The sequence below is a fragment of the Coptis chinensis genome, chromosome 2, assembly GCF_015680905.1.
Source record: "Coptis chinensis isolate HL-2020 chromosome 2, ASM1568090v1, whole genome shotgun sequence".
Taxonomy (NCBI): domain Eukaryota; kingdom Viridiplantae; phylum Streptophyta; class Magnoliopsida; order Ranunculales; family Ranunculaceae; genus Coptis; species Coptis chinensis.
Window position 1 is genome coordinate 86204054 of NC_141457.1, and position 13887 is coordinate 86217940.

General features: G+C 37.9%; 1 protein-coding gene across 5 annotated transcripts; it reads right to left on the bottom strand.

The window, feature by feature from the left end:
* Positions 1-467: 467 nt before the first annotated feature.
* Positions 468-8120, bottom strand: LOC147518546 (uncharacterized). 5 transcript variants are annotated; one of them, XM_086590345.1, is made up of 3 exons: positions 6812-8120; positions 6166-6715; positions 468-979 (listed from the first exon to the last, which is right to left on the bottom strand). In XM_086590345.1, the coding sequence occupies exons 1-2, from the start codon at positions 7877-7879 to the stop codon at positions 6173-6175; spliced, it is 1611 nt and encodes a 536-aa protein (XP_086446471.1). In that variant the 5' UTR covers positions 7880-8120; the 3' UTR covers positions 468-979; positions 6166-6172. The 5 variants fall into 5 exon arrangements, 4 of the variants coding, with proteins under 4 accessions (XP_086446471.1, XP_086446467.1, XP_086446470.1 ...); XR_015211823.1 differs by lacking the exon at positions 468-979 and adding exons at positions 990-3249; positions 3338-3866 and having other exon boundaries at positions 6166-8120; XM_086590341.1 differs by having other exon boundaries at positions 6166-8120.
* Between the last annotated feature and the right edge of the window lie 5767 nt (positions 8121-13887).

Below are 13887 nucleotides of genomic sequence, written 5' to 3' on the forward strand. Positions count from 1 at the left end.
AACCATAAAATAAAGTCAAAGTGCAATAGACATTAACAACCATTCTTATCCAAACACATATAAAATGTCACTGTGTCTTGGATAAATTTTATTTCTATATTTTTCCACTCGGATCACGTGCTATGGCTTGATCCCAAACCTCATTGCTAGCTATAATATTCTGTTCTTCATAACTCCATTCAAACCCATGTTGCATAGTTACACTAGCAATATCGCGTGCTATCCATCGTAAAGTCTTCACTCGCCGAGTTACATGACTAATAACCAAGTCGATACCAAATGTAAATGTATTTTGGAGTATTTCTTTTGCACGCTCTTTTGATATTGGAATAAATCCGTTCTCATTCTTATGACCTAGAAGTAGCTTGTCATGGAATGTATCGATAAAAACATTGTCCATCTCAGTTACCATATTTAATTAATAAACATACAAATTTAGTTAATATACTTAAAACAATGATAAGTTAAGAAAGTGCATTAGGTTAATTAGTAAAACAAACTTGGTCCAAATGTCGTTACAGCCACATAAACATAAATTTCCTTAGAAGACTCCATAGACACATCAAACTAGTACAACTACAAGACGAATAATAATTTGATCATTATAGCAATTAAAATAACTAAAAACACCATGACCAAGTAGCGGACGAGACTCAATCGTTGCGTTGCTCAGCTACATAACCTCTCATATTTTCTATGTGAGGTGCATGTGGAACGTGAGAAGCTAGCACTTGGAGAGATTGTGAATTTGTCAATTTGGTCTCTTCGATGGGTCCTGTGCACCTACGAATAATGGATTCCGAAGACATCTTACGCTGAAGGTGAGTGGCCAATCTATGTTCAACTTATTTTACGGACTTACATCCATAGTAATTTGCGTTACTAAAACCATTCACTTGGGCTTTACAGTCATCCCAATTTGTATATACTCCGCGATTCATTCCCTTGAGTACTATGTAACACACAGATTTTCTCATTCCTGTGATCATATTAGAAAATGGTCATAGAACATACAATTATTTTTACAACATACAAAAAGTCATAGAAAACAATTATATATATAAAATAATACAGGCCACATGCATAAAATAAAATCAAAACGCAACTATATATGATATTAGTGATTACTTGCTAAATATGCTAAATACGCTAAATACGATATCAGTGGTCACTTGCTAAATATGCTAAATATGATTTTTACTAACAACATATATGATACGTCCACAATTTACTAAATATGATGTCAGTCACTTGCTGTTCATTTACTACTATATATATATTTTGTACTAACTTGGTGTATATATTTTTTGTACTAACTTAGCAACATCACACACATTTCTGCATCCACAAATGGGCAGCACACACATTTTCCACCAACACTCCAAAGTTTATCTATAAAAGGGTAAAGGAGATGCACCAAGGGATAGGTGATGAAGCAAGTGATGTGACCAATGCACAGTTTGAAGTGGCCCAAGAAAGACATGTTGCTGCAGTGGCGGAATTGAAATATGTGAAAGATGAGTTGGAAAAATTGCGGGTCGAGTATTCTTCTTTGGATTTGGAGAAAGAGATGGCTTTGAAGAGAGCAGAGGAAGCTGTTTCCGCATCCATAGAAATAGAGAAGACAGTGGAGGAGCTAACTCTGTCAGAAATTAAATTACTTCTGTCAGCTTGGATGCCTGCAAATTTCTGCAAAGATATGGGAGCATAGGAACGAAATTAAGTTTGGAAATTAAGTTTGGAGCAGGAATAAAGAACAGAGCAGCATTGATCACTAATCAGAAGAACTGAAGCCTTGTGGGACAGAACCAAGCTGCTATCCAAAGCCAACAGGATAACTCCAACCCTCCTACAAGAATGATTTCTAATACTAATTCAAATACTCAACTGTATGGCTGTACTTATGCTAGAGGGGATGCTATCTCTGACAAGGAAAATAGTTGAGGGAGCGCGCGCGCTAGACCTGTGCTATGGGGAGATTAACGAAGTACCCAAGCTGCAGCTTACAAGAGATATACAGCGAAATCTGTAGAGGAAGTTGAGCTAGTTGCAGCCGAGGTGGCAGCCCTACTTACAAAGCTTAAGATAATACCGAGGTGGAGCGTTCCAACAAACAAAGGATGTTCAAATCATGATGTCAATTAATACCTAGATATATGTTTTTGAGGTATGCATAACCAGTTAACCTCTAGGTGGATAAACAAGCTTAGACCAACTCCAACTGTTATAGAAATATAAAAGTAAGGCTTAGAAGGGCCACTGAGATCAACCTACAATATACTAAAGTTGTTAACACATTTGAAACGCAATAACCTACTCATAGTAATAAAACACTATAATAACCTATGATATACCAAAGTTGTTAACACTCTGCACACACAATACACTCAGCACACAACACACTCAGCACCTCCACTAGCACACAGAAGTAATGAGTTCATAACAACAAGTCCACTTAAATATAGTTAACAACAAGTCCACTTAACATAAATCCATAATAAAATCATAATGTCTATTACAAAAACACCTTACTAAAATCATAATGTTTATTACACAATCATAACAACGATTACTTCACACCGTTATCTTCCCACATTGGAATTAACAACTCATCCCTAAAATTAGTCCACCTAGTGGCTGGTTGCATATCGATATTCATATTTGGAGCATTAAGAGAGTTGTCATCCTCTTCTTCCTCATCACTGAGCTCCTCATCACTCAAAGTACTGCTAGGATCTTCTTCTCGCAAGAAATTGTGCAATGCACAACATGCAAGGATTACCTTTGTGTGTGTCGCGGGATCGTGGAAAGCTGGATGCCTTAGATAAGCAAATCGCTTCTTCAAGATCCCGATTGTCCTTTCAATAACAGTTCGCAAGGACGAATGGCGAAAGTTATATTGTTCTTTATGATTTTCAGGTTGAACTTCACCTATCTCTCTAAGATGATACCACACACCACGGTAAGGCGTGAGAAACCCTGGCACTAAAGCGAACCCAACATCCACAAGATAGTACTTACCATCAGGAATAGTAAATTTATGCCCTGGACGAGACACTGCACTCCTCAATAACCTTCCATCATGGCAGGATCCCTCCCACCCTGCAAGCACGTATGTGAATCTCATGTCAAATGTGCAAGCTACCAACACATTTTGGGTGACTTGACCTTTCCTATTACGATACCTAGCCTGTTGCGCAATGGTAAATAAATTTGAAAGTGTGTGCCATCAACCGCACCCACCGCATCCTAACAAAAAAAACTTGATTAAGATTGACTAAACTACCAAACCTTGTAATCAAAATGATCCTAACAAATTTTCCAAAAATTGACTCACCTTAAAATAGCAATGCCAATGATGTGTGTTGGAATACTCGCGAGAAGAGTTCTCAGCGGTAGCATTTCTCACTAACTCTCTGAATAGACGAAGGATTGCAGGCAACACAACATGGAAATAGCGGTGTATTGTTTCTCCCGAACGGAAGAATTGAAATGTTTCATTCCGATTACGCATATCATGCCCAACTCTGTTGAGAAATAGGGCCACTTGCTCTTCTACCGTAACATGTCTGCTATCAGCTAGGCCATGACCACGCAAACGATTGCACAATCGACAAAACACTGACCGTCTCATCCTCAACTGCTCATGGCAGAATCGGTCAGTGGTTGTATACATCCTACGCAAAACAATTCTCCGCACTTGATCACAATTCGTACGAGGAGCTCTAATAAGAGTTGGTGGAGTCCTACGCCTAGGCCTATACCTCCCCATATACCTTCTCCTATACCACCATGTCATCATCATATGGGCACCCATAATTATAAGTAGAAATGCCACTAACCTACGCTCACGTTCGGTCATCATTCTACAATACCTCAAAAAATAAAAAAAATTAATGAGGTATACAAATTATTAATTGTGTGTCCAATATCCACATATACAAAATCATATATCCACGTTCTTGAAATTATATAGATTTCACAATATGATCTATGAAAACATTTGGCATGATTATTAACAATTAAAGACATATTAATTTCAGCACACTCAACACCTCCACTAGCACACACAAACAAGTTCAAAATAATTTCAAAAGAGATAGAAGTAACGAGTTAATAACAAACACGGTCCCAAAACACAAGAGACAGAGTTCATAAGTTCATAAGTTCATAACGAGTTCATAAATTCATAACACAGTACCATCAATTGCACCCACTGCATCCTAACAAAGAAAACTCATTGAGAAAACTCATTAACATAGTAATAATATCCAAAATATCAACATAGTTAGATACATGACCACCCCAAGATAGACCAAAGCCTCACAACCCTGCTTGGTCAAGTTTCCCTTCTTTCTTCATTATTTTTAACTTTGATCGGACATTGTCAGATACAAGAGTCATATTTAGTCGTCGATTTATTTCATTAGCAATTCGCTTCAAGCTCGCTGTCTTCCACCCATTAATGGCAATATAAGTGTTCCTTCCCCCACTAGAAGCTTCCTCCAATAACACCTCAATCAAGATCGCTTCCATATTGGCATTCCATCTAACTCAGGAATTACCACTCATTGGATTAACACCACCACTAGCCATACCTAATTTGAAACAAATAATAAAGAAAATAATCGGCTTCCAAAAAAAATAATTGTTTGGATTCACAAATAATAAAGAAAACACCGACATCTGTATGGAAAAAAGCACCCAATAAAGCAACATGCCAACCGACTTTTCCGCTTAACACTAAACAAACTACCAAACAATTAAAAAAAAATGAATAATTTAGTACGTTAAGTATGCACTAACACTTCATCCAAAGTCTCAGTCTCACATCACTTCCACCTCAAAACTACAAAAGTAAAAAAAAACCAGACTACACCTCAAAACAGTAGCACACATATGTATAGTACTTCATATTTGTGAAGACATTTGAGGAAGCAGATTCAAAAGGTGATGGGAAAATTGACTTGGAGGAATGGAGAGACGTCGTTACTCGAAAACCAACAGTCCTGAGAAATCTAACCATCTCTTATTTGAAGTAATTCTCTAACCTTTGATTGTAGTTTCTATAGCATGCTTAAAGCAACCTAGTATTTGAGGCATTTATGCGGTGAACTACCTAAAGTTTCATGTGTTGTGCGTCCTGGTATACAATTAATACTGATTAATAATGAGAGCGAGAAAGAAAGTGACAACTTATTGTTGCCCTATTGGGAAAATACGGGGTGGCAAAAGAGTTTAGGAGGGGAGCTGGATTCTATTTTCCCACTTTTAGTGGGAAAATTTCATTTGCCGACAAATAGCAAATAATGTTTGCCACTACCCTTAAATGCAGCCAAACACTGGCAAATGGTGCATCTAGTGGGAAAATAAAATTTGCCACCCCCATTTGCCACTAAACAAACACAGCCTAATAGTTTTTGGTTTTTGGGGTTTTGGATTTAAACATGCAACAACATGAAACACCAAGCAAAGCCCGATTTCATCGAACGTTTAGTAAGATTCAAGCTCAAAATTGTTAATTTTGGACAATTAATGCATATTTCATTTTATATAAAAGTTATTGTCAAAGAAGTGTCTTGACAATGCTTGACCTCGTCCTACAACTGTCTGGGGTGTCCATGTGTCTGTCTGAAGCTATGAACTTCGAAACAATTTAGTTTTGGTTTTTATAGACAAAAAAAGGTTATAAAGAAGTTTCTAAGTAATGGCTCTAATCTTACAGATTAATGATGTGAAGGATACAAGACATGAACTCTCAAACTCTGCTTCACAAATGATTCTTCCCTCTAAGCGACAAGTAGCTAATTGCAACCAATTTGACGTAATATTGAAGCAAAAAAAATTACATTTAAGTCATAGTAACAAGGAAATAAGTAAAACATAATGTACAATAATTTACACCATATATCAACGTCTACGACTCTAGATATAGATGCAAGTCCAGCAAGGAGTCAAAAAAGATACGGTTGCATAAAAGGACGGTGAGTAAAAACACCTAGTTCCGGTCAACTTCAAATTAAAGGATCTCCATGAGATAACAACAAAAAAGAAATTTCTACTAAAAGTCAAATATACTTCAAGGCATTAAACTAGTTACATTATCCATTATACTACTTGTAAATATCAAATACTCAAAACAAAATCTCTATCAAAGTACTTTACCTTTGCCTTAGTCTTGAAGCAAGAACTCACGAAGCTCCTCCAAACATTTATAAATTGGATCACCTTTCGCAAGCACAAGCAAATCCACCAATAAGGCCTTAGTTTCAGCATTCACCGAAAAACCCATCTTCCCCATTTTTTTAAGAAATTGCACTGCCTTGGGAATATCATTTTCCTTAAGTAACCCTTGAATCATGACATTGAATGTGAGATCATTCGGAGCAATACCCTTTTCATCCATCTCAACAAAAAAATTCACAGCCTCAGTTAGCCTCCCTTTCTTGCAAAAACCAATGATCATTGTGGTATAGGTTATACAGTCAGGCTGCAAATTTTTGGAAGGAAAGCTACTGAAGAGCTCCTTTGCTTCATCTAGTTTCCCAACCTTGCATAACCCAGCAATAACAGTGTTATATGTAAAGTTGTCAGGTTTTAAGCCCTTGCAAGTCATATCTTCAAAAAGATGCATGGCCTTACGTAATCTCCAAGCTTTGCAGTAACCATTAATCAATGTGTTATAGCTAACGAGATTTGGCACCAGACCTCTGTCCTGCAATAAATCAAAAACTTGTACTGCTTCTTTCATTTTACCATTCAAACAATATCCATCCATCAATGTATTGCAAGTGATTGTGTCAGGTGCTACCTTTCTCTGAATCATCGTCTCCAATAGCTTGTGAGCATCTTCAACCCTCCCTTCTTTACAATAAGAATCGATCAGAACGTTATATGTGTACACATCTGGTGAGATTCCTTGACTGGTCATGTCATTGAACAAGTGAGTAGACTTTTTCCATTGCTTTGAAATGCATAGGCCACGAATCAAAGAGTTATATGTAATCACATCTGCCGCAATTCCTTTACCAGACATTTCTTGAAACAGACCGATAGCATGGTTCACCCGGTTTTCCTTGCAAAGGGCATCAATAATCATATTATACATCCCTACTTCAGGCTTTAGTTTTCCCTTTTCCAATTTCCTTAACAGCCTAAGAGCAGCATCAGCATTCATAGATTTGCAAAGTCCGTTGATCACGACTCCAGAAGTAAATTCATTGAACGGATACCCATTGTCCACAATCTTCTCAAGTAACTCGACAGCTTCTACTAGTTTGCCCTGCACAGAGAGTCCCTTAAGAAGAGTGGTGGATGTAACTATATCAGCTGTAACACCTTTGCCAGACATTTCCTGGAACAGACGGATAGCATCATTTACCCGGTCTTCCTTGCAAAGGGCGTCAATAATCATATTATAAATCTCTACACCAGGCCTAACTTTTGCCTCATCCATTGCCTTGAACAGCTTAAGGGCAGCATCAGCATTCATAGCTTTGCAAAGTCCGTTGATCACGACTCCATAAGTGACTTCATTGGCCAAATACCCATTGTCCACAATCTTGTGGAGTAACTCGACAGCTTCTACTACATTACCTTTCAAAGAGAGCCCGTTAAGAAGAGTGTTGTAAGTAATAACATCTGGCTCCAACCCATGTTTGAGAATGTTACCGAAAACAGCGAAACCGAACTCCACCCGACCCAAGCGGCAATAACAGTTAATCGATATAGAAAGGGAAGCAATATTGGGTTGGGTCCCAACTAAATCCATCTTGTTTATCATATCTAGTACAGTGGAATAGTGTTTCATCTTGACAAGGGCACCTAACAGCTGATTGAATGCGTAAATGGAAGGCAAACCGTGTCTCGTCCGAATCATACGATTGAACAGACCCAATGCCTTGTCAAAGCATAAGTTACCAGATTCACACCTTTCTCTAAACGAATAATAGAGTCATGTTGGGTAGTGGAAGTTTTGGAGCGAACCGATGAAAGAGAAAAAACGAGGGAGCTACTTCCAATTATAGACGTTGTAGTTACCTTTGTTGGGAGAACAGCAGCTGCTACTCTTCTTCTCAACATCGTCCCCATCCTCGAAATTTTAAAAAAAAAAATGTATCAAGTGATCATTTTGGACGGGCCTTTTCTCACCCTTATTATAGCTAGTATGGGTCGGATCATTTTGGTGGGCGTTTTCGATGACCAGGCCCGAATTATCCATAATAGCAATCCGAATGCAATTCACTATGAGGGGGCGGAAACAGGGACTTGTCACCTTTACGGAGCCAAAAACCTGTATCAGCCTAATTCATGGCCATCAAGATGACATGTCTTCGGGACCGAGACAGCGTAAGGTAGGAGAAAGAGGGAGCACGTAATCCAGTCCGCGAATCATGTAAGGGGCTGAATCACGGAGGGCATAGGGACCCGAGTGTGGTCCGGTGATGACCCAAAGGGGAGGCGAGAATAGTGAAGGGGGCACGGAGTACGATAGCAAAGCCGCGATATATCAAAAGATAGTTGGACAATTAGTGGTTGTGGGACTAGAAAGAAGATCGTGGGATAAGGGAGTGGTTAGCGGTTAGAGAGAGAGAGGTGGTTAGAAGATATATAAAAGAGGAGAAAAGAGGAAAAGAAGAGAAAAAGGAGAACTACGGCACAGCTTGATCCTCCCTGAAGGAGGTACATAGGCAACCCAATAGGTTCAGCTGATCCATGAAAACCACGAGTACTTATCGTCGTCAAGAGAAAATCGAGGAGAGAGAGGTGTAAGGTGAGAGGGTATGAACTGGGTTCATACAAAACCCTTACCCAATGAAAAGGTGACAATCAGGATAGCTTGTAACTCGGTGACAATCAGAATAGCACTTGCTATGGAGATAGCTTCTGAGTTATGAACTTCGGACGGGATGCTTCATTTCGTTCATATTACAAAAGTCACCAGACGGAATCAAACGTCCCGTCTCGATATATTTCTTTTTCTCCAAATGGAATAAAACATTTCGTCCCTGTATACCAGGCGGAATGAAACATCCCGTCTCTGTCTAAATCATACATATTGCCAGTGGAAGTAAGAAGGAATGAGGAGAATTGGACATTTTTTTTAGAAGGATAAAAAAAAAAGGAACATAGTTTAGAACATTTTTTTTTTTGATAAAGAATATAACCATAATAAAACTAAATTATAATTTATGAATTTTTTTTTAACATAACCTCCTTTATTTTATTGACATATTCATATACAAAATCTGCAAATATTTTCCTAAATATCTACGATTAAAAAAAAAAATACAAACAACAATCTCAAACACCATAGTATAAGTAACGACACACATTTATTACAAACAATAAGAATTTAACTACGAATAACTATTGAGACCTCCTCCTCCTACCATAAGCCTAGCTCAAAGAGCTCTCGCCCCTATGTCGTTGTCGCCTTTCAGGTTCAACCTAAGGTGTGGCCCTTCCTAACAAAGCAGCTTCCTCCAACTCTTGTACATGTCTTTGAAGCAGCAACGTTCGATCTCGCTCAGGCTGTAAGTACTCAAAACTTTGACGAGAGAACTCCATGAACGACTCACGCATGACATAAGTCAGAGAGATGTAGTTAAAGAGCTCCGACCTTACTTCCTCTTGATTAACAAAACAAATGCATCTTACATGCTGAAGTGAATAAAAATAATAAATCATGAATAAATTTAAATCATACTAACCATGGCTAACTGCTCAAACTGTTCTGACAAATCTGTGACCAATGCAGTATTTGTTGGTGGAATAGGTATGCTCATCTCTTGCCCCTGAGAAGTAATCATGCTCCAGTGCCAAAGGTTAGACTCATCAATTATTTGTGGAGTTCTTTGCGGCATCTCAATATCATGAAACACCTTGGGCTGTGACTGTGGCAACTCCATTCCTTATGGGAAATGAATGTCATGCATCAATGCTTCGGAAGTAACCCCGACAAAGTTGGGGCCCCGGTATAACGCACCTAGCAAGAGACCTTAGCCAACCCTCTTCCAATACAAATCATAGTCTCCCGTGAAAATGTAAGCTGCTGCGTATAGCCAATCATTTGGGTTTGCTCTATAGTGTGCAAGAGTTGCAAGAGGAATATCATAGGCTGTCATATATATGGGTGGTGGGTAAGGTATAACAATCTCACCAGATACTTGATGCCAACATCGGTCCCCAAGGTACCATGCAATTACTAACCCTACAAATATCACTCGTCACTGAAAAAGAAACCTTGCTCTATGACACATATATGACAATCTATGGTTCTCAGTGTTCTCTGGAACATCTGGAATATTCTCATAAGGGGTCTGAAAGATGAAGGAAGAGGCCCAGGGTTGACACTCAATTCGTATAGCTCCTAAAAGCTCAATCTGTTGACGAATGTTATGAATATTATGAGATAGATCATTATACCCCCTCTGCCTACGATGAAGCCCTCATGCTTGAAGACGTGGAATTAGGTCATGAGTCTCATTTTGTTGCAACGACTTAGACACAAGATGCATTACGTGAAAATATTCGTACCACCAATACTGAATCAATAAATAAAATACAATACCAACATAAATATAAACTCGCCAACATCCATAACTAGATAAATAAATGAGATGAAACAATAACTTAATAAATAAGACTTACCGGTATAATCCAAACAAAGCCGCACAAATTGCCTTTAACGACTTTAATCTCAACTGCAAGGTCTAGCTAACGGTAAAGGTACGCCAAGATCGATTGGCCCCTGTCATAATCCCACATCTTCTTTACGTGTAAGGCAACGGCCATCCACCCGATACGTAAGAAACTATCAGAGTTTCCAAATAGTATCGTAGCAACAAAGTAAAAGAGGAAGGCACGTACATATTCTTCGATCGACTCAACGCCAATGTGATAGTCCAATGGCTTCTCCTTTAGCCTATTTAAGTATCTCGAAGTAAACCAACTCATATTTATACCTCCTCCTTTAAAGTGGTCAGCCGATAATCTAAAGAACACGTCTTCCTCATCATCTTCTGCAATATCAAAACCTTCAAAAAAACTCATTACAGTAGTAAAAGCCTCCAAATTTTCATCAAAAGGAACGCCATCTTCATAACTAATACCCGTGAGCATGGCAAAATCATGAGGGATAATCTCAAGCTCACCCCATGGGAAATGGAACGTGTGGGTAAATTGTCACCACCGCCCAACTATCCCAAACAACAATACTTGATCATTTTGTCCCAAATTTGAATCTAACAAGCTCCCAAATGATGTGGTGGCTACGGTGTTAGTAACCGTGACAAAGTTAGGGTCTGTCTTTGATCTCAAACAATGCCACCATGACACGACATTTGAAAGTGCGCAACGCATTTTCCATAGGTGTATTGCCTACATTTATTTTACACACAATACAACAAACTATTCAACGCGATATAATTTTTTTAGCGCAATGCAACAAAATTCAAACTAACTACTGATATAAACTAACAAAAATAATAATAATTAAAATAAAAAAATTCTAAAACTTGAGATGCTGCCACTCTATTTGCTACGTGTTGGACGGATGTTGACGCTAATGGTAGGTGTTAGTCGACTTCACAACATGGTGGAAAGTTAAAGGCAAGCTGAATTTCGTCCTCTTTGTCCACATTTCGAGTCGTTAACGACGATCCTTATTTTTTATTTTTTTATTTTTTTTTGTAATTTTGCATTTTCCAAACCATATACTACGCTCTTAATGTGGTGAGACAGGTGGGGAATCATTGGGGGGGGGGGGGGGTTGAAAAGTCATTAGGTGAGAAGTTTAATTGAAGAAATTGCAACAAAATCAGGTGGAGAATATGAAGTGATCTCGTCTGTTTCAAGTCTGTTAAATTAGACTAATGGGATGGGATGTTTCATTCCGTCTAGTTATAAAATACCAGACAGGATGTTTGATTCCATTTCGATGGAAAACCATTAAGACGGAATGACCCAAAATTTTAAAGTCACCTCTGTATTGGGCAACCCCCCGTAGCTTCTAACCAGAAAAATAGCAATAGAGGAAATAGTCCTAATGGAGGTCAAAATTTGTTGCTTGCATTGGGAATGCTATAAAAAGAAGCAATAAGATACAGAGGCTTTCAGATTCATCTCAAAATGCCGAAAGTGGAGATACTGCAGTGTGTTGGGACCATCTTATGGTGCATTGAGTTTACCCAGAGGTAATGATGCCAGAAATAGCATTCTCAAGAGGACAAATTTGTTGACGTAAATCCACATTAGTTAAAGAAAAAACAATTAAAGTGGGACGTTCAAAAAATATCAAACACGAGAAAACCAACCAATTACATTTTTTGTAGTAATGTGGATACATAGTTTATACCAACAAACTTGGGTTCACAATATAAAACACTAGAATTTCAACAGACGTTGAAAAAGGTGCATGTTCGCGTTGATGATAATCATAGGGGATAGATTCTCACAGCTTGAAGTTAGAAAAATCACAATCAGTGATAATACTGCAGGCCAGATAATACTGTGTTTGCAACTTTGCATCCACATTATCGTGGATAAACCGACATGCGCAGTGAGTATAGGTTTTCCCCACATGGATGGAATAATGGAATTTCCAACCTAGTAACACAAGATTACAAAAAAGTTCACAGAGAGAGTCGAGCCTGGGATAATTATAGAGAAATTAGAATAGCAACCAACTACACTAATTAATTTTGGATGCTTATTAGGCATTTAAAATAGTTTTGTAGCATAAACAATAGGTTACTTAAGGTCCCTTTTTAAGAATTCGCCTTGGGCCCCAACAATCTCAGAGCTGGCCCTGAGCCCTATAAAGCCCTAACAGAGTTTAGGGCAAGATAGGGCAGGGCTGACCCGTTCCTAATGCTTTCTAAAGCAGGTCAGGGCTAAGATTATGAAACATAGGCTCGACACTAATTCAACCATCATTAACCTGGCCCTAATCAAACCCTAGTTATAGTTTCACTATAAATGCACATTACCATAACTGTTCAACTCCTTGTTAAATATTTCCATTTAAAATAGCACTGTCTTTTATAAATTATCACTTATAGTAGGGGTACTTCTAATAACTTGTCTTATATAAAAACTTGTAACCTTAATTGTTTATATCTCACAACTCACAACTCTCCATCTAACCTAGCCGCCAAGAAAAATAATGAACACTAGCCTAATAAAAAATAGATTGACGCCAGTAAAAGCTTATTCTAAACTCTTATTTATTTTTATGCTTTTCAATGTTAAATGTAATTTTGGTAATGTTTGAGTACAAAGAATAACAAGTTGATGTCAATGAAAGCTCATTCTAAAATGTGTCGTGTGCGTTTTAACTGTAATTTTGAAATACAAGTATGAGTCTCTATGTACTTTAGTTCATTAGATTGTGGACATGCATTTTAATAATTGTTGGACTTATCAAGAATTATTACTAGATTGGTTGTTGTTCCAATTTCAAAGTGGTGAGACTTTGAATTTGCAGATTTTTGTAAGTATAAATAAGCTTTAAAATTGACGCAGTAAAAATAAGAAAACATACAAGCCCCGCCCTAAAACCCTTAAAGAGGGCTTAGGATATGGTATGAGATTGAGATTTAGACTTATGACTTGGCCTGGCCCTATGCTGACTTTAGGCCCATTTCCAACCCCTATAGCCCCCTATGTGGGGATATTTTATATTGAAGCATATGCAAATATCGTAGATATATTGTGATATATTGACAAATATGTACAAATCTGATCCATAATTTATACTCTATGCATACCCATTACCCAACTTTGATCCTATGAACACCCTAATCTAAACCACGCGAATAAAGTTAAAACCCCACATTTCATGTTGGAGTAAATAACTATGAAGTAGTTAAACTCAATCACACA